Source organism: Pelmatolapia mariae, linkage group LG7 (genome assembly GCF_036321145.2).
Source record: "Pelmatolapia mariae isolate MD_Pm_ZW linkage group LG7, Pm_UMD_F_2, whole genome shotgun sequence".
In the NCBI taxonomy this organism is placed as follows: Eukaryota; Metazoa; Chordata; class Actinopteri; order Cichliformes; family Cichlidae; genus Pelmatolapia; species Pelmatolapia mariae.
Genome location: NC_086233.1, coordinates 36798985 through 36813613, shown reverse-complemented (window position 1 = coordinate 36813613; position 14629 = coordinate 36798985). Strand labels below are relative to the sequence as shown.

Here is a 14629-nt window from a genome sequence, read left to right as displayed (position 1 = left end):
TTTATAATTTACTGACACGCAACATTTTCAGCTTTCATTTAATAAAACAAGCACACAAACAACATGTTTCATTTTCTTCTTATTCACTCATGAAAACATGAAACTTTAAATCACTCTCCACTCTTCACCCTGAACCATGACCTCTGACCTTCAGACATGTGGCACACACACACGCACATCGAATGTCAGTCTTGGAAGCTAGAGCGAGGTTATCAAAGTAATAATGACGACATTTGAATTGCGCTGTGATTGGCTGAAGTGGACTTCAGCAGCATTACTTTATTTTAATACCTGTTTAAATATTCTCATTCAAACACTAACGTCCTTAAAAGGCCACATCACCTCAGTCCATTCTTCTTCTATCAAATAAAATCTAGTAGTCGTATCCGCTTGCTCTGCCTCCGTGTGTGTGTCTGCTGTCGCTGTGTCTCATTTTTGGCCCCGCCCACTCCTCTTCAGGCACCCCATAGCCTTCAGCAGTCCAGCGTGGTGAGTAGCGAGGGAGGATCGGAGGAGGAGCTCTCCACGTGTCCAGCGTTGCGGCGCCTGGCCTCCACTGAGGGTTCCCCACACGGCTATCCTCCAAGTGTGGCGGTCTCCTCCACTGATTATCCGCCTGAGGACGTGTCCATCGATACGGGTTGAGCGATGGCGGAGGAGGGGGGAAAAAGTCACGCTGAGGAGGGCGGTGATGAAGGTGGACGTTCCCTCCTCGTGGAGGTCTTTTTTCATTTGAAAAGAAAAGAAAATATTTTTATTCATATTCTTAAATATATGGAAAATTTATATTTTTTTGTTTTATTTAAGAATATATACACACACACACTCTCTCTCTCTCTCTCTCTCACACACACACACACACACACACACACACACACACACACACAAAAGATTATATTTCAATCATTTAAAAAACTTTATTCACTTCTGTAATGAGTGAATTTGAAAGCAGCAGGATGTAATGATGATTCTCTGACGTTTATTAAACTATGACTGATGAACATATTCAGGTGTGTTGTCCTACCTGTGGTGCCGGGACTTTTGAGCGTGTGCGCGCCTCTTCTGATCGCAGTCATCGCTTGGCAAGCTGGAAAGCGGGCGATGAACAGCTTGACCTCTCATTGGCTCCTGCTCCACCTCCTCCATCCCTTCGTTACTGTGACAATGGACCAGAAAGAGTCAGGAACCAATCAGAGCGCAGCAGTTAGTCGGCATGGCGACTCAGAGCAAGACGAAAATGACAAATGTAAATACAATTTCTAAAGGCGAGCTTAGACTGTGGTTAAAAATATATCAGATATGTATTTCTAATATTTTATTTGTACTGTGATAAATAACCAAATAAAATTGAAGAACATTCGTTTTTCCTCAAAAGAAACTTTCACAAACATTTTGAGTATGGAAATGTGTTGACTGTTCTTTGATGAATAATTTGAGATATTTACATTTTTAAATGTTTTTGTCGTGTTTTAGTATTTTTTTCTCTTCATTTTTAATATTTTTATTATTTCATAGCATCCATCCATCCATTCACTTCCACTTATCCTTTTCAGGGTCGCGGGGGGTGCTGGAGCCAATCCCAGCTGTCATAGGGCGAGAGGCGGGGTACATCCTGGACAGGTCGCCAGTCTGTCGCAGGGCTAACACACAGAGACAGACAACCATTCGCACTCACATTCACTCCTATGGGCAATTTAGATTTTTCAATTAACCTATCCCCACTAACTGCATGTCTTGGACTGTGGGAGGAAGCCGGAGTACCCGGGGAGAACCCACGCAAACGCATAGCAGTTAAACACAAATATTTTAAAATATTCTATGAAAACTTCTGCACCATTTAAATATTTTGAAATCATTCTGATTATGAAAACACATGAAGGGACTTTCTGTTGATATTTTACAACATTTTAAACTTCCTTTAACCCTTATATTCATAATTTATACTGTAAAACAGTCTAAGTCCCACATACCAGTTTATGTCCGACAATATTTTCACGGACCGGCCTTTAAGGTGTCGCGGACAAATACAACAAAATAAAACTAGTACCGGTATTAAAAAAAAGAAGATTTATTCGTAACAGACGGGAAAAGGCCCAGGGAAACCGAGTTAACGATAAAAACAATTTAAAAAATAACTATAAAGACCCCCAAAAAACCATACATTTCACACCCGAGCCTCAACTCTCGGGGGTTGGGGACTGCTGCTGTAAAATATTTGAGACTGTTTAATATTCTTTTCTTTTTTTTGCTGTTATTTGATTTTTTTGTTTGCTACAAAAAAATTAAAGTTGAAATATTTTTGTCTTTAGGATATTTCTAAAGAGTCTGTCTGCTGATTTTGAATAATTCGTGTGGGTGGGTGCGGTGAGTGGGGGGGAGCCTCACCTCCTCCTGCGCCCGTGCTGCAGGTCATGCAGGTAGTTCTGCCTCTCGATGGCGTGACCGCGGGACGAGTTAAACACTGCAGAGAGAGACGATGCTTACACATGCTTCACATGTGAAATATGAACAGTGTTGGGAAGGTTACTCTTCAAATGTATTCCACTACAGATTACAGATTACATGCCCCAAAATGTATTTTGTAACGTATTCAGTTACGTTACTCAATGAGAGTAACGTATTCTGAATACTTCGGATTACTTAATATATTATCATGCTTTTTACAACTACATGAATGTACTATTGCTGTGTGATTTATTACTTTTACTGAAGGCTACTCGTCATACCAATAACAACTAGATTTTTAAATCTTAACATAAAATGAGTAACAGTAGGGTGGACATTAGGTAAGGCTGCACTTTTTGCAGCGATCTCGTATAGAAAACTATTCCGGGCGTATATAAAACAGGTCCGCGGCTCCGATCAGTAGTAAAGGGACCTCTGGCTAATACGTCGGGTTCATGTCGGGCTCGTAGCTGAAAACTAGCTTTACTTTGTTGTCTGGGTCAACTTTGCTAGCGAGAGACAGAGAGAGGCGTTGAAAGGCTGCTCCAACGGAGCTTATTGTTTCGGAGGAAAACACGAACACGGTGTACAGTCGAGTCTTAATAGCTTACTTACAACTGGGCTCGTCAGGCACTCTTTTTGGCTGCAGTGGTTATTATTATATTTACATGCTTCCGTTTCCCGTTTCTGGTAGGTCATCTGTTGAATAATAATTAAAAAAAATATTTCTTCACATCATTATGCGGCTGCAAGTAATGGTGACACTGGCCGTGAGATAGAGACACAGGCATTTGAGCCTCTTAATGTGTGTTTTGTTTGGGTTTCCACCGGCGTGGAATTACCAAAAATAGAGAGAGCATAGCCTAACATATGAAACAGGAAAAGACCGGCGTGTAATCCATTTGCTTCAACAAAGTAACTGTATTCTGAATACCACCTTTTTAAACGGTAACTGTAACAGAATACAGTTACTCATATGTTGTATTTTAAATACGTAACGCCGCTACATGTATTCCGTTACTTCCCAACACTGAATATGAAATATGGACACGAGAAGCCGACTCACGCTGCACCGCCTCCCTGGGGTCCATCCCATCCACGTCAATCAGATACCTGCAGGTGACACGTGGCAGTTAGATCCCACCCACACCCTTGAGTCCAGCCAACCAGCAGGCTTAAGTTTGTACATACCTGCAGATCAGGTACCCGGTGCGGTTCAGGCCGTGGGTGCAGTGCACTCCGATCAGCTTATCTGCAGGAGACACAAGTCACAGTTAGAGCTCAGATCGCACTTCTTCTTCTACTGTGGTTTCCTGTTAAAGGACACCATGCCAATCGCACACGATCTCATTCATCCAAAGCCTAAAAGTCATGTGACCACAGCCAGCATGACGGGTTTGATTGAAGCAGGAAACCAGCAGCTCCTCGTCATGTGACTGCTTGAAATCTGACTAATCAGCTGCCTGCGAGCCTGAAGTCCCAGCAGACTTCCTCCTCCTCCTCATCGGAAGAGGAGGAGAGCTCCTGTGAGACAGCAGCTGATTAAAATGCTCAGAGTTTTCGTTCCCAAAAGTCCCCAAATCTAAAATCTGAGCAAAAATCTGCAAAATGTGGCAGTCATGCAGGAGCAGCAGAGCAGCAGGAGGTGAAGGAGGAGGTCAGACTTAAACCTGTGTCAGCGAGGGAGGTTCACATTAGCTCGCTCTCACCATTCTCCTTATTCTCCCGCAGGAAGCTGCGGACGGCGCGTTTGAAGCTCAGGATGGTGTCATCACTGGGAACCTCGTGACCTCGCGTGAAGATCTTCACACACAGCAGGGACCTGGGAATGTCCTACACACACACACGCACGCACGCACGCACACACACACACACACATACGCACACACACACACACACAGAGTTTACTTTATCATCATCAGAAAGCTGCAGTTCCTCTAATGTCCAGATAAGGCTCTGAAAGAGAGTGAACGCCTGGAGAAAATCCATCTTTTATATACATTCTGTGGGATAAGCAGTGCGTCTGTCTGTGTGTTTGTGTGTGTCTGTGGTCAGGTGGAATAATAGCAGCATAATCAATAACACTGATCAGTAAACACAGACTTAATCGATTTGTCTATAAATGCAGGATCTTGTGCTCACCTCGAGCCTGTAGTAACGTGTGGTGAAAGTGAGGTCGATGATCAGCCCAAGCTCCTCCTTCTCGCTGCTGACAGCATCTAGCAGCTCCCAGGGGCCAAACACATCAGGGCGCGGCAACTGGCGGTTCAGAGACTGCACAGAAGAAGAAGAAGATGATGATGATGGCATGAGTGACGCTGAGCGAGGCATTTGTGGGGAAGAAGCTCAGATGACACCCTGACCTGCTTCAGAGGAACTTTGAAGGCGATGAATCGAGTCCCGCGGAGGCGTTTTCCAACCGGCGAGTAATCGAGCCACCTGCAGGACACAACAGTCAGTCAGCATTGTCATGGAAACCTGAAGATGCCCGATTCTTACTTCTACTACCGTTACTCTCACCTGAGAGAGAACTTTCACAATAACATCTCAGTTTAGAGACGTGGTTACAAATGTTCAAAGACGTTCCCAAAATAAAGGTGAACTTCCATGTAGCTTTCGTGTAGCTCTTTTAAATAACTCTTTATTTACTTATTTCACACACAGATGAATTTTTTTAATGATCTTTAGAAATAATCCACACGTGTTTCCTTTGCAGGCGTGGCTGTTTGATGATCACAGATTACACATGAACGCTCAGTGTAAAACCCTTTAAACGTCACATCGGTGACGTCATTATGATCGTGCGCTAGATGTTTATTTTTTATATTTACCTGCGGGTCATTATTTGTTTACGTGTCTGATGACGTAATCGCGGTTACTCGTAAGACCGTGCGCTGGTCATGAGGTCACACAGCAGGCTCTCAGGTTCATGAAGAGTCCGGGGTTTATTACAAAGACGGTTGTCTTTGTAATAAACCCCGGACTCTTAGTTATACCTGTGCATGCGCGGAGCTGTAGGCTGACACGCACCTGTCAGGTATGCCGTTCTTCTTCGCGGATCTGGACATGTCTCCACTGCTAGACGTTAGAAATAAAAGAGTAAAAGCTTGAACCCAGCGGAAGCCCGTCTCTGACCACGTGTCTCTGCCTCGGCGACTCGGAGCCGGACCACAGCTCCTCCGCCGCTGTGTCCCTCCGCTCGGGGTAAAAAACTGGATTAGGTTATGCTGTGCTCTGAACGCTGTGCGGGATAAGCGCCACGGAAAGTCGGAGCAGTGTCGCAGCACCAATACTGCCGGCGCACACTGATGACGTAGTGACAGACGCTCTGCCGCCTGCCTGCCGCCAGACGTCGCACCTGAGAGACTAATCACAGACAGAGGATACGAAAAATAAATGATCCCAGATCAATCCAGGTTATTCCGGATGAAAACAATAAGATTTACTCTTTTAAAAAAGAAATGCGGAACAGCTGTTTTCAGAGGAATATTTCTATTCCTTGTCCTTTGTTAACAAAGATGGAAATATTGTAATCTCAGAATAAATTTTGACACACTTCATCAGACAAATTTATTAAAAATTATAGCAAATCCATTATACTTTTTGGAACATTATATCTTTACATTAATAAACATCTCATTCAGAAAAAAAAACAAAAACAAAAAAACAAAAGCAAATAGTAGAAACAGGAGTTCTGATGTGATCTTTGTGGTTTTGAAGTAAAGACAGTGTTGAAACAGTTTCAGACATTTATAGAAAATAAGCAGCAGTTATGGTTTAGTTCCCCGGATTAGTCATACCTAAAGTCTGGTGTCTTAAAATTTTGGCTGAGGCGTCATTTTGACTCCTAAAAGTTTCTGATGATCATGTGCAGCTATCAAAGTGTCACTGTGGTACTCACACACAGGTATCACTGTGGTATTAACACACAAATAACATTTTGATCAGTTTTATTTGAATAAATGTAAACGTTTTTTTAAATAATCTAAAACGAATTCTGTTATTCTGTTAAGCGACTGGAAAAGAAAAAGTTCATTTAATATATTTATTTATGTTTTTTTGTTCATTATTTGTTTGTATAAATGAAGACAGTTAAATGAAATTAATGAGTGGATTAATCCCAGATTATCCCAGATTAAGAAATTACATCATTAAAGCAGTGAAACATCATAACACATGCATACATAACAAATAATAAAGGAATTCAAGGATCAATAAAAAATGGAAACAATAAAACTACCCGAATAAATGAGTAAATAAAGAAATATACTAAAATAAATAAATACCTGAATAAATGAATAATAAAACGTTATAAATGTAATACAAACAATTGCAAATATGTAAATAAAGCAAATCAAGGTATGAATCTTTTTCTTCTTCTTCCAACTGCTTCCTTTAGGTGGTGCTACAGTGGATCATCTGCCTCCATCAATCCTTTCTGTTTGATTTATTTTGCCTGAAACAAATATTTAAATTAAAAAAAAAAAAATCAAAATAACAAATAGACGATTAAATTGATACATTTAAATATCTAAGGATTCCCAGAGTGTGGGCCAAAGGTGCTGCAGGTGGGCTGCAGTAACAACTGAAAGTCATTGAAGTATTAATCCTTTATCGCCAGCAGCGTGTGATTTTTATGTCATTTTAAATAAAAAATTTGTAATCACTGTGACAGAATTAAGATTTATGATTGGGTCATAAATGTGTGGGACAGCAGCACTCTTGACTTTAGGAATGAGTGATCTAATTAAATAGTGAGGAATAGATAAATAGATAGAGGCCATGATGGAGGGGTCAATCAAATCAGATGTGTGGATGGTGGAGGATGAGATTCCCACAGAGGATCAGTTTGGAAATCGAGGCGGGAATTAAAAGAAAGACATACAGAGAGAAAGAAGGAAGAAGAAGACAAAGAGTGAACATCTACAGAAATGAAACAATAAATAAATTTTACTTAAATATTTTGGGGGGATATGCAAATGTCTATTTTTGTAATTATTAGTGAGGACTACATTTTGTATTTATAAATGATCAACTTCTTGTTTTTTCTACTGAATTAATGTTTTTTTCTGTTGTGTGTGGGAGCAGCCGACCTCATCGAGAATTTCCTTTGGGATGAAGTCTGATGAATTAAAATGGAATAAAGACGGGTGTACGTGCACATATTTGAGCGTGTTCAAGGATTCCTGGAGTGCTTTGATTTGTTTACGTGTTAGTTTTTATGGACGCCTTGTTCCCGTGTGCGGCAGGAAAAGCAGGTTTCCTCTGAGGCGTGAGATGCTGACAGGTCAGGCGTGTGACCTGTGATCAAAGTTTACGAGCAGCTGACAGATTAATTCATGAGTGTGACTACAGCAGACAGCACAGCGCAAACAGCCACGTTCCTCACTCACTTCAATCTCTGCAGCAGGCAATCATGTTCAGACTCCACCACAGTACATCTGCATGAGTCAGTCTGTTTTAGGGAAAAATCCTTTATTTATAGAGTGTGTCTCAACATGCAAACTCAACAAGCTTAAAAAATTAAATTATTGTTTTAATATAGTGCTAAATCACAACAACAGTCACATCAAGGTGAGACTGTTGTTGTTGCAAGACTTTGGCGACAGTGGGAAGGAAAAACTCCCTTTAACCCTAGAACACTATCACTATAAATAGTAACACAATCACTAATGCCGGGTGATTTTTACCCGATATAATATGACCAACAAAAAGTACTAATATATCAAACACATGACAAATCAGAGTGGTCAGCTTTTACTTTCAACTGTGCCATGTCTAACAAAATGAAAAAAAGTGTCATGGGGGGATGCTAAAGTAATGCTCCAAAATTACAGAAAAATCTGGAATTCAAGAACAAAAAATTCCTAAAAAAGAAAAAAAATGATGCTGGAAAGCTGGTCTTTGATACACCCATTCCTGGGACATTTGAGACTTCCCTGGTGAAGGCACAATCTCCTCGACACACTAACAGCTGCAGGAGAGAGAAATCATGTAAATGTATTTGCTCGGGTGAAAATCACCCAGCGATAGTGTTCTAGGGTTAAAGTGGAATAAACCTCTGGGAGAACCAGACTCAGAGAGGGGAGGCCATCTGCTGTGACTGGGGGTGAGGGGAGGAAGACAGGACAAAGACACAGAACATAAAACCAAAAAACCCCTTGTTATCTCATAGGGACACTTTAACCTCCCCTCATTTCGTCTGCTGCCTGAAACATGAAGCTCAGATAGTCAGCAGTCAGTCAGTCCCATCAGACACCCATAGACACTTCCTTGACCGTGTTTGTGCTGCTGGAGCATTATTAATGACTTCATCTGACCAATAATATGTCCGCTAGGGCTATGACCAAAATCTCATATCCTGATATAAAACATTTATCATCCCGACAACGATATATATGACAAAAATGTTAAATTTTCTTTAAATTCTGTGAATCCCGGGCAATTCAACTTGCGTGAAGTGTTTTCAGGTGGGCATCATGCACCCGGAGTTGAGTGTATTGACCGATGCGTGAAACAATGCATTTTTAGACATAAGTTATAACGGCTGCAATTTTCTTTGTGATTATTTATTACACGGGGAAAAGCCTGTTGTAACGTTTGAGTCTAAGGTTTATTTGCTTCTCATCCATAAACTCTCTCCATACTCTTTCACATGATTCTTGTGTAGGTGGTAGAAGAGGTTTGCCGTGTTTGAGTCCGAGGTGGGGACCGGTTTCATGCATAATTTGCATAGTACAGTTTTCTGGTCCGTGTCAGACTTTTCATAACCAAACCATGTCAATGGTACAGAGGGAGCCCCTCGTTTAGAAATAAGGTCCTCGATTTGTTTTGAATGGTCCTTCTGTTTGTCATCATTTCAGTTTATTTTGAAAAATCTCAACAGGATCTTCAGCTTCATTGTGAAAGGTTTATGTGGAAAATAAACAAGCGGAAGGCGGAGCCGCACGATGGGTTTACCATCATTGTTGCTAACGACAACGCATAAAAACAGTCGCGTAGTGTGGTCATTTTAAATATAAGAGAAAGAGAGAACTTTAAGAAATTAATATAGCCACTACAGTGACCATCAAAACGATGAAAAAATATTCCCTTAAATTGTTTATTTTGCAACACCACGAAACAAACGATAGTGTAATGTGAAATGATAGAGGTTTTCATATCGTCATCCGATATATATTGTTATATCAAACAGCCCTAATGTCCGCTGTGAGGTTCCTGTACTAACAGAAGTCTGAGCTCCCGTTTAATGAGACAGATTTCAGAATTTCACCCACACTCGAGATCAAATTCTGGAAATAAAACCAAACACGGTGGGCACCAAGATGCTAACGGTGGGGCTTCAGAAATGAGTGTTTTACATTGTGCTAGCCGCAGTCATCTTTTATTTACAGTCTGTTTGTCATCCTGTTAAATCCTATTTTTTCCTGGTGGCCTTTGGAGCAGCTGATTTTAAACCATCTGTCTGGAGTTTTCAGGAACACTGAAAGATTCAGAGGACCAAACAAACCCCACAGCCAGTGAAGTAGAATAAGGCAGAATAAAGTGGAAACACTCACTTTTATTTAGGTTTTTACTCAGAGAGGTGGCAAAAGTCTTGCTTGGAGTGAAACAAACTTTATTTGTAAAGATGACAAACACAAACTTCACATTTTTAGTAAAGTGTTTTTATTAAAATCAAAAACCATAAAAGGCTTTAAAAACTCCTCGATTGTTTTCTGTTACTGCAGGAAAATGTTTGTGTGCCGTGAAAAATTATGACATGTCATCCGTGAGTGGAACACACCTGGATTTCTGGCACAGCGAGAAAAAACACAAAGTTGTGTAAGACTTGAGCACATAAGGCTGATAAGGCAGCAGAGGAAGTTCCAGGTAAGGTAAAGAGGTGTGGTCACACCTTTACAGCTCAGGGGCTTTAAAGTACTTTCAGTGCAGAGCCAGGAGCTTAAAGTCTGACAGACACTCACAGAGACAGAGCTCAGCGGACCTCAGCTACATCACCATGTCCCAGCAGAGACGACCAGTGGGTGGGAAGGCTGAGGTGAACCGGGCAGTGGTGGTGTCCGTGGCCGAATTTTACCCCGGGGTGAAAATGGGGAACAGGGCCGGAGCCAAGAGGGATGCCAAGAGGCTCCACAGTACCCTCAGCAGGCGGGGCTTTAAGGTGGAGTTGCACAGCGACCTGAGCGGCGCCGAAATCTACAAGCTGTTTGAGAAAGGTAACCAATCACATCACACCGAAAAACCCGCTTCCAACAATAAAAACAGGACGCAAACCATTCAAACTTTATTTAAACAGAGCACAGAGACAAAGTATTTAAACTGAGAGAGCTTTCAGCCAAGAGCTCATTCATTTAAAAAAACAGCTGACGTCACAGAAACTCAGAGGGGGCGGGGCATCAGTACCCACAGCAGGGGCTGTGTCTGTGAGCCCAGTTAATGCTGAACACACCTGCAGGTTAGAGAAGCTCCTTCTGACTCCATAACTCACCTGAGTTCCAGACCATTGCATCTGGAAGGATTTGCAGCTCCACCTCCCTGACAGACACACAGCTTTATCATTACAGTCTGTGTGTGTATGTGTATGTGTATGTGTGTGTGTGTGTGTGTGTGTGTGTCCACACACACAGACACACCTCTGTGCTATTTACAGGTAAAGGTGAGGCTTACACTGCCCTGACACTCATTGGTGACATGCCAGCGCTGACTGACACGTTTGTAATTATATAACATGTGAGGATGTGATTATATGTGTGTGTTTTACAGAGATGGTGATTAAACACTGTTACAACTGATTTCCACTCATAGATCAAACATAGGTCACACTCTTTTAAAATAAGTACGACAGCAGCGAGCATAGTGTACATAAAGTTTCATTAGTTTGAATCTTCTGCATGTGAACGTAAACACAGGCCGGCTCCTGCTTCAGTGTTCCTGTTCCTCATGAGTGACCACTCTGCAGAAGAGGCGTATTCGCATTGAGCACGTGCATACCTGCTGCCATGTATCCAGTGTTATGGCTGCTGTGAGAATGCTGACTGAGGGTCACTGACAGCACTACTGTCTGTTTGTGTCTGTTCTGCAGAGAGCAGGCGACCAGTGAAGGACTGCTTCCTGGCTGTCTTGTCGTCTCACGGGGAAGAGGACTGCGTGTTCGGAGCCGACGGGAAACCTGTCCGGCTGTCTCGGATCTTCACATATTTTGACAACGAGTGCATGGAGAATAAGGCCAAAGTGTTCCTCATACAGGCAGGTGGCAGAAGGGCGAGGACAACATAAGTTTAGGTCGTGTCGAGGGAATGAAATGATTTGTTTTCTTCTGTGATGCTGAGGTCATCCATTTGATGCTGTCTCTGCAGGCGTGTCGGGGAGACGCTCTGGATGATGGAGTGGAGGTGGACTCGGCCGGTGACGCCACCGACTGCAGCTTCTCCCTCCACCTCTCGGTTCCTGTAGATACAGCTGTGATGTATGCCACGCCCCCAGGTAAACACCAAGCATTCAACAGACCACCACCACTACCCTCTAAACCTCCTCAGCGGCCACTCAGACCTCCTAAACTACCCTTCAAACCTCCTGACAGGCAGCATAACCATTTTATCCATCCCTAGAACCTCCACAGTTACCATGAAACATAGAACTTAAACCATCTTTATGACAACTACAACACTTGCAATATGATCACATCTCTTCAGGGACTTTTAAAACCTACCAAAGGACTTCTAAACCTCCTTAGTAACCAGAGAAATCTTCTATACTACCCATTAACCTCCTCTATGACTACTAAAATCATTTTAACTGTTCATGGAATCTCCTCACCTGCCACAAAAGTGTCCAACTACCTGTAGACCGTCCCCAATTACTGCAGACCTCTAACTTCCTCATGACGCACAAACACATTAAAAAAAACCTCAGAGCTTTTTTGGTTGGCAGAAACCTTTATATGATGGTTGATACAACAACACAAGTCCGACTCCGACTTGTGTTTATGATAAATCGTGATTTTCTTTCTCAGTTATGTCCTCAGGAGCTCTCAGCATTCTTCAGAGGTTGTACGTGTTTAACCATGACAGATTTCTCTGTTTACCTCCTCCTCTCTCCATCAGGTTACGGAGCCTTCATGAGCCCGCTTGGATCCATCTTCCTGCAGACGTTCTGCACTTTGTTGGAGGACAAGGCCCATCAGAACCTGGAGCTGACTCGTCTGATGACCCGCCTCTCCCACAGGGTGGCCTACACCTTCCAGGCCAAAGGTCGTGAGCTGGGCGGAAAGAAAGAGATGCCGTGCTTCCTGACACGACTGACCAGAGAGGTGTTCCTGTTCTCAGAGCCGGAGAGAGCCGGAAAAGCAGAGGGAATCTCAGCCACATTACTGGTTGGTACTGAGAGCACCAGAACACGGACACCTTCCATTAGTTAGACCAAATCACGGCAGAGCACATGGAGGAATGGAAATGATCTTGTTTTTGTGTGGCGTCGTTCTGAAACTGTGTGAAGAAAATGTTTAGCATGTCCTGTACATATGTATGTATGCATATATGTATGCACTTCATTATTTATCTGCAAATACACAATGTTTGATACAGTCACGGGTCTGCTTGGTCTATTTCCTGAACGTCTGTCAGTAACAGGCGTAAATCATCATGCCTGACCAGGTAAACGGGTGTTTATAGGACGATGCAGACATCAACATTGTAAACACACTGGAGTCTGAGCTGGAAACCCTGCACGAGCTCAGGAGCATGCCTGAAGGCCATCAGTACCAACGCAGCGCTTCACCCACACACCCCCACGCACCAACACACACATACACACACACACACTGGCACACACGTTCTTTTTTACAGAGCGGTTGGTGAGATAGGTGGTTCTCTCAGTGCCACTGCAGGGGTAACTTCTGTGAGGCTCATTAATGCTGAATATATCTGCAGGTCAGGGAAGCTCTTTCTGACATCTGAAAACATCTGGACTCTGTGAAGCAGAAACAGGAGAGCCAGGGAATAGTTGAAAAGCGTCAGAGTTTGATCTGCCGTCTGTAGCTCTGCACTGACCTGCAGATGATTTTGTGGAGAGGTCTGTGAACTTGCTCTGCTTGTCTTTCCAAGCTTGTGACGTTAGAGAACAAGGAGGATGATGTTTGTTTCACGCCTTCAGATTTTAATCATGTGGTCAGAATAAACTCAGTTTGTGACAGGAGCTTCTTTTTTTTTACCTTTGTGAATGTAACACTGGAACTATTTGGCTTCTAGAACACCACTGAATATCCATGTAACGTGTCTAAGCTGTGAATGAAGAGGGTGTAGTGATGTGATGGAGCAGTTGTGGGGAGGTGAAACAGCTGAGTTCTGGGAAATGTCGTGTTGTGTGTCAGACATAAATCATAAATGTGTTGCAGGTACTAAACTGAAAGTAGATCAAGGACGGCCTCAGAACAAAACTGCTCCCACACCTCTGTGAGCGTGAACTTCCCGACCTGCTGACTGCTCATTCCAGGTCACATGATCTGCTTTATTACACATTCAGTGATAACAGGTGTGGACTCTGTAAGTTCTGGTTCACGTCCAGACAGGAAGTACTCAAACCCAGACAGACAGACTTTATGTGATCCATTCAGGTACTCCCACACGTGTCTCTGTATGAGCACATATCTGCTGACTCAAGGAGATGACTCAGAAACATCTCCACCTAAGATTCCCACAACTGCTGTAAGAGGACAAAATATGTGAAATGTAAATCCAGCCTGACCCTGCAGATTGATTGGTCATCTGTTAACAGATGTAAAGTTCAAACCCTCACCTGGTTTCTGGTTTAAATGCTTAAACATGTGATTCATCCGCAGCTGTACCTTCACACTGCTGATGAAGAGGTTAAAACTTTTAAATTAATGTTTATACCGACCTGTTAGACTCACATATGCAGTAAATCTTAGATTTTATTGTTAAACATGTGACGGTGTTCTTCAGACTGACACTTTAGTTTAGGAATAATCTTTTTCTTCAACCAACAATTCAAGATTTATTTGTAATGTCTCAATACAGGAGTAGAAATTTTTAAGCACTATAAAAGATTTATGCACCTACTCCAAATTACTGTTTTTTATTATTAAAAACTACCTGCTGTTCATTTCTGATACTCAGATAGTTATTTGTTCATATTCAGATGTATTTATCAAAGGAAAAATAAA

General features: G+C 42.4%; 2 protein-coding genes across 2 annotated transcripts; one reads left to right on the top strand and one right to left on the bottom strand.

Moving 5' to 3' along the window:
• Positions 1-55: 55 nt before the first annotated feature.
• dusp11 (dual specificity phosphatase 11 (RNA/RNP complex 1-interacting)) lies at positions 56-5760 on the bottom strand. Its single transcript, XM_063478936.2, has 9 exons — positions 5476-5760; positions 4809-4884; positions 4588-4719; positions 4155-4278; positions 3637-3697; positions 3512-3558; positions 2386-2461; positions 1025-1156; positions 56-722 (listed from the first exon to the last, which is right to left on the bottom strand). Exons 1-9 carry the CDS (start codon positions 5511-5513, stop codon positions 374-376), a joined length of 1035 nt encoding a protein of 344 aa, XP_063335006.2. The 5' UTR covers positions 5514-5760; the 3' UTR covers positions 56-373.
• A 4687-nt stretch (positions 5761-10447) lies between these two features.
• LOC134632229 (caspase-3-like) lies at positions 10448-12865 on the top strand. The gene is made up of 4 exons (XM_063480883.1): positions 10448-10664; positions 11531-11694; positions 11805-11931; positions 12552-12865. Exons 1-4 carry the CDS (start codon positions 10448-10450, stop codon positions 12863-12865), a joined length of 822 nt encoding a protein of 273 aa, XP_063336953.1.
• Positions 12866-14629: the final 1764 nt, after the last annotated feature.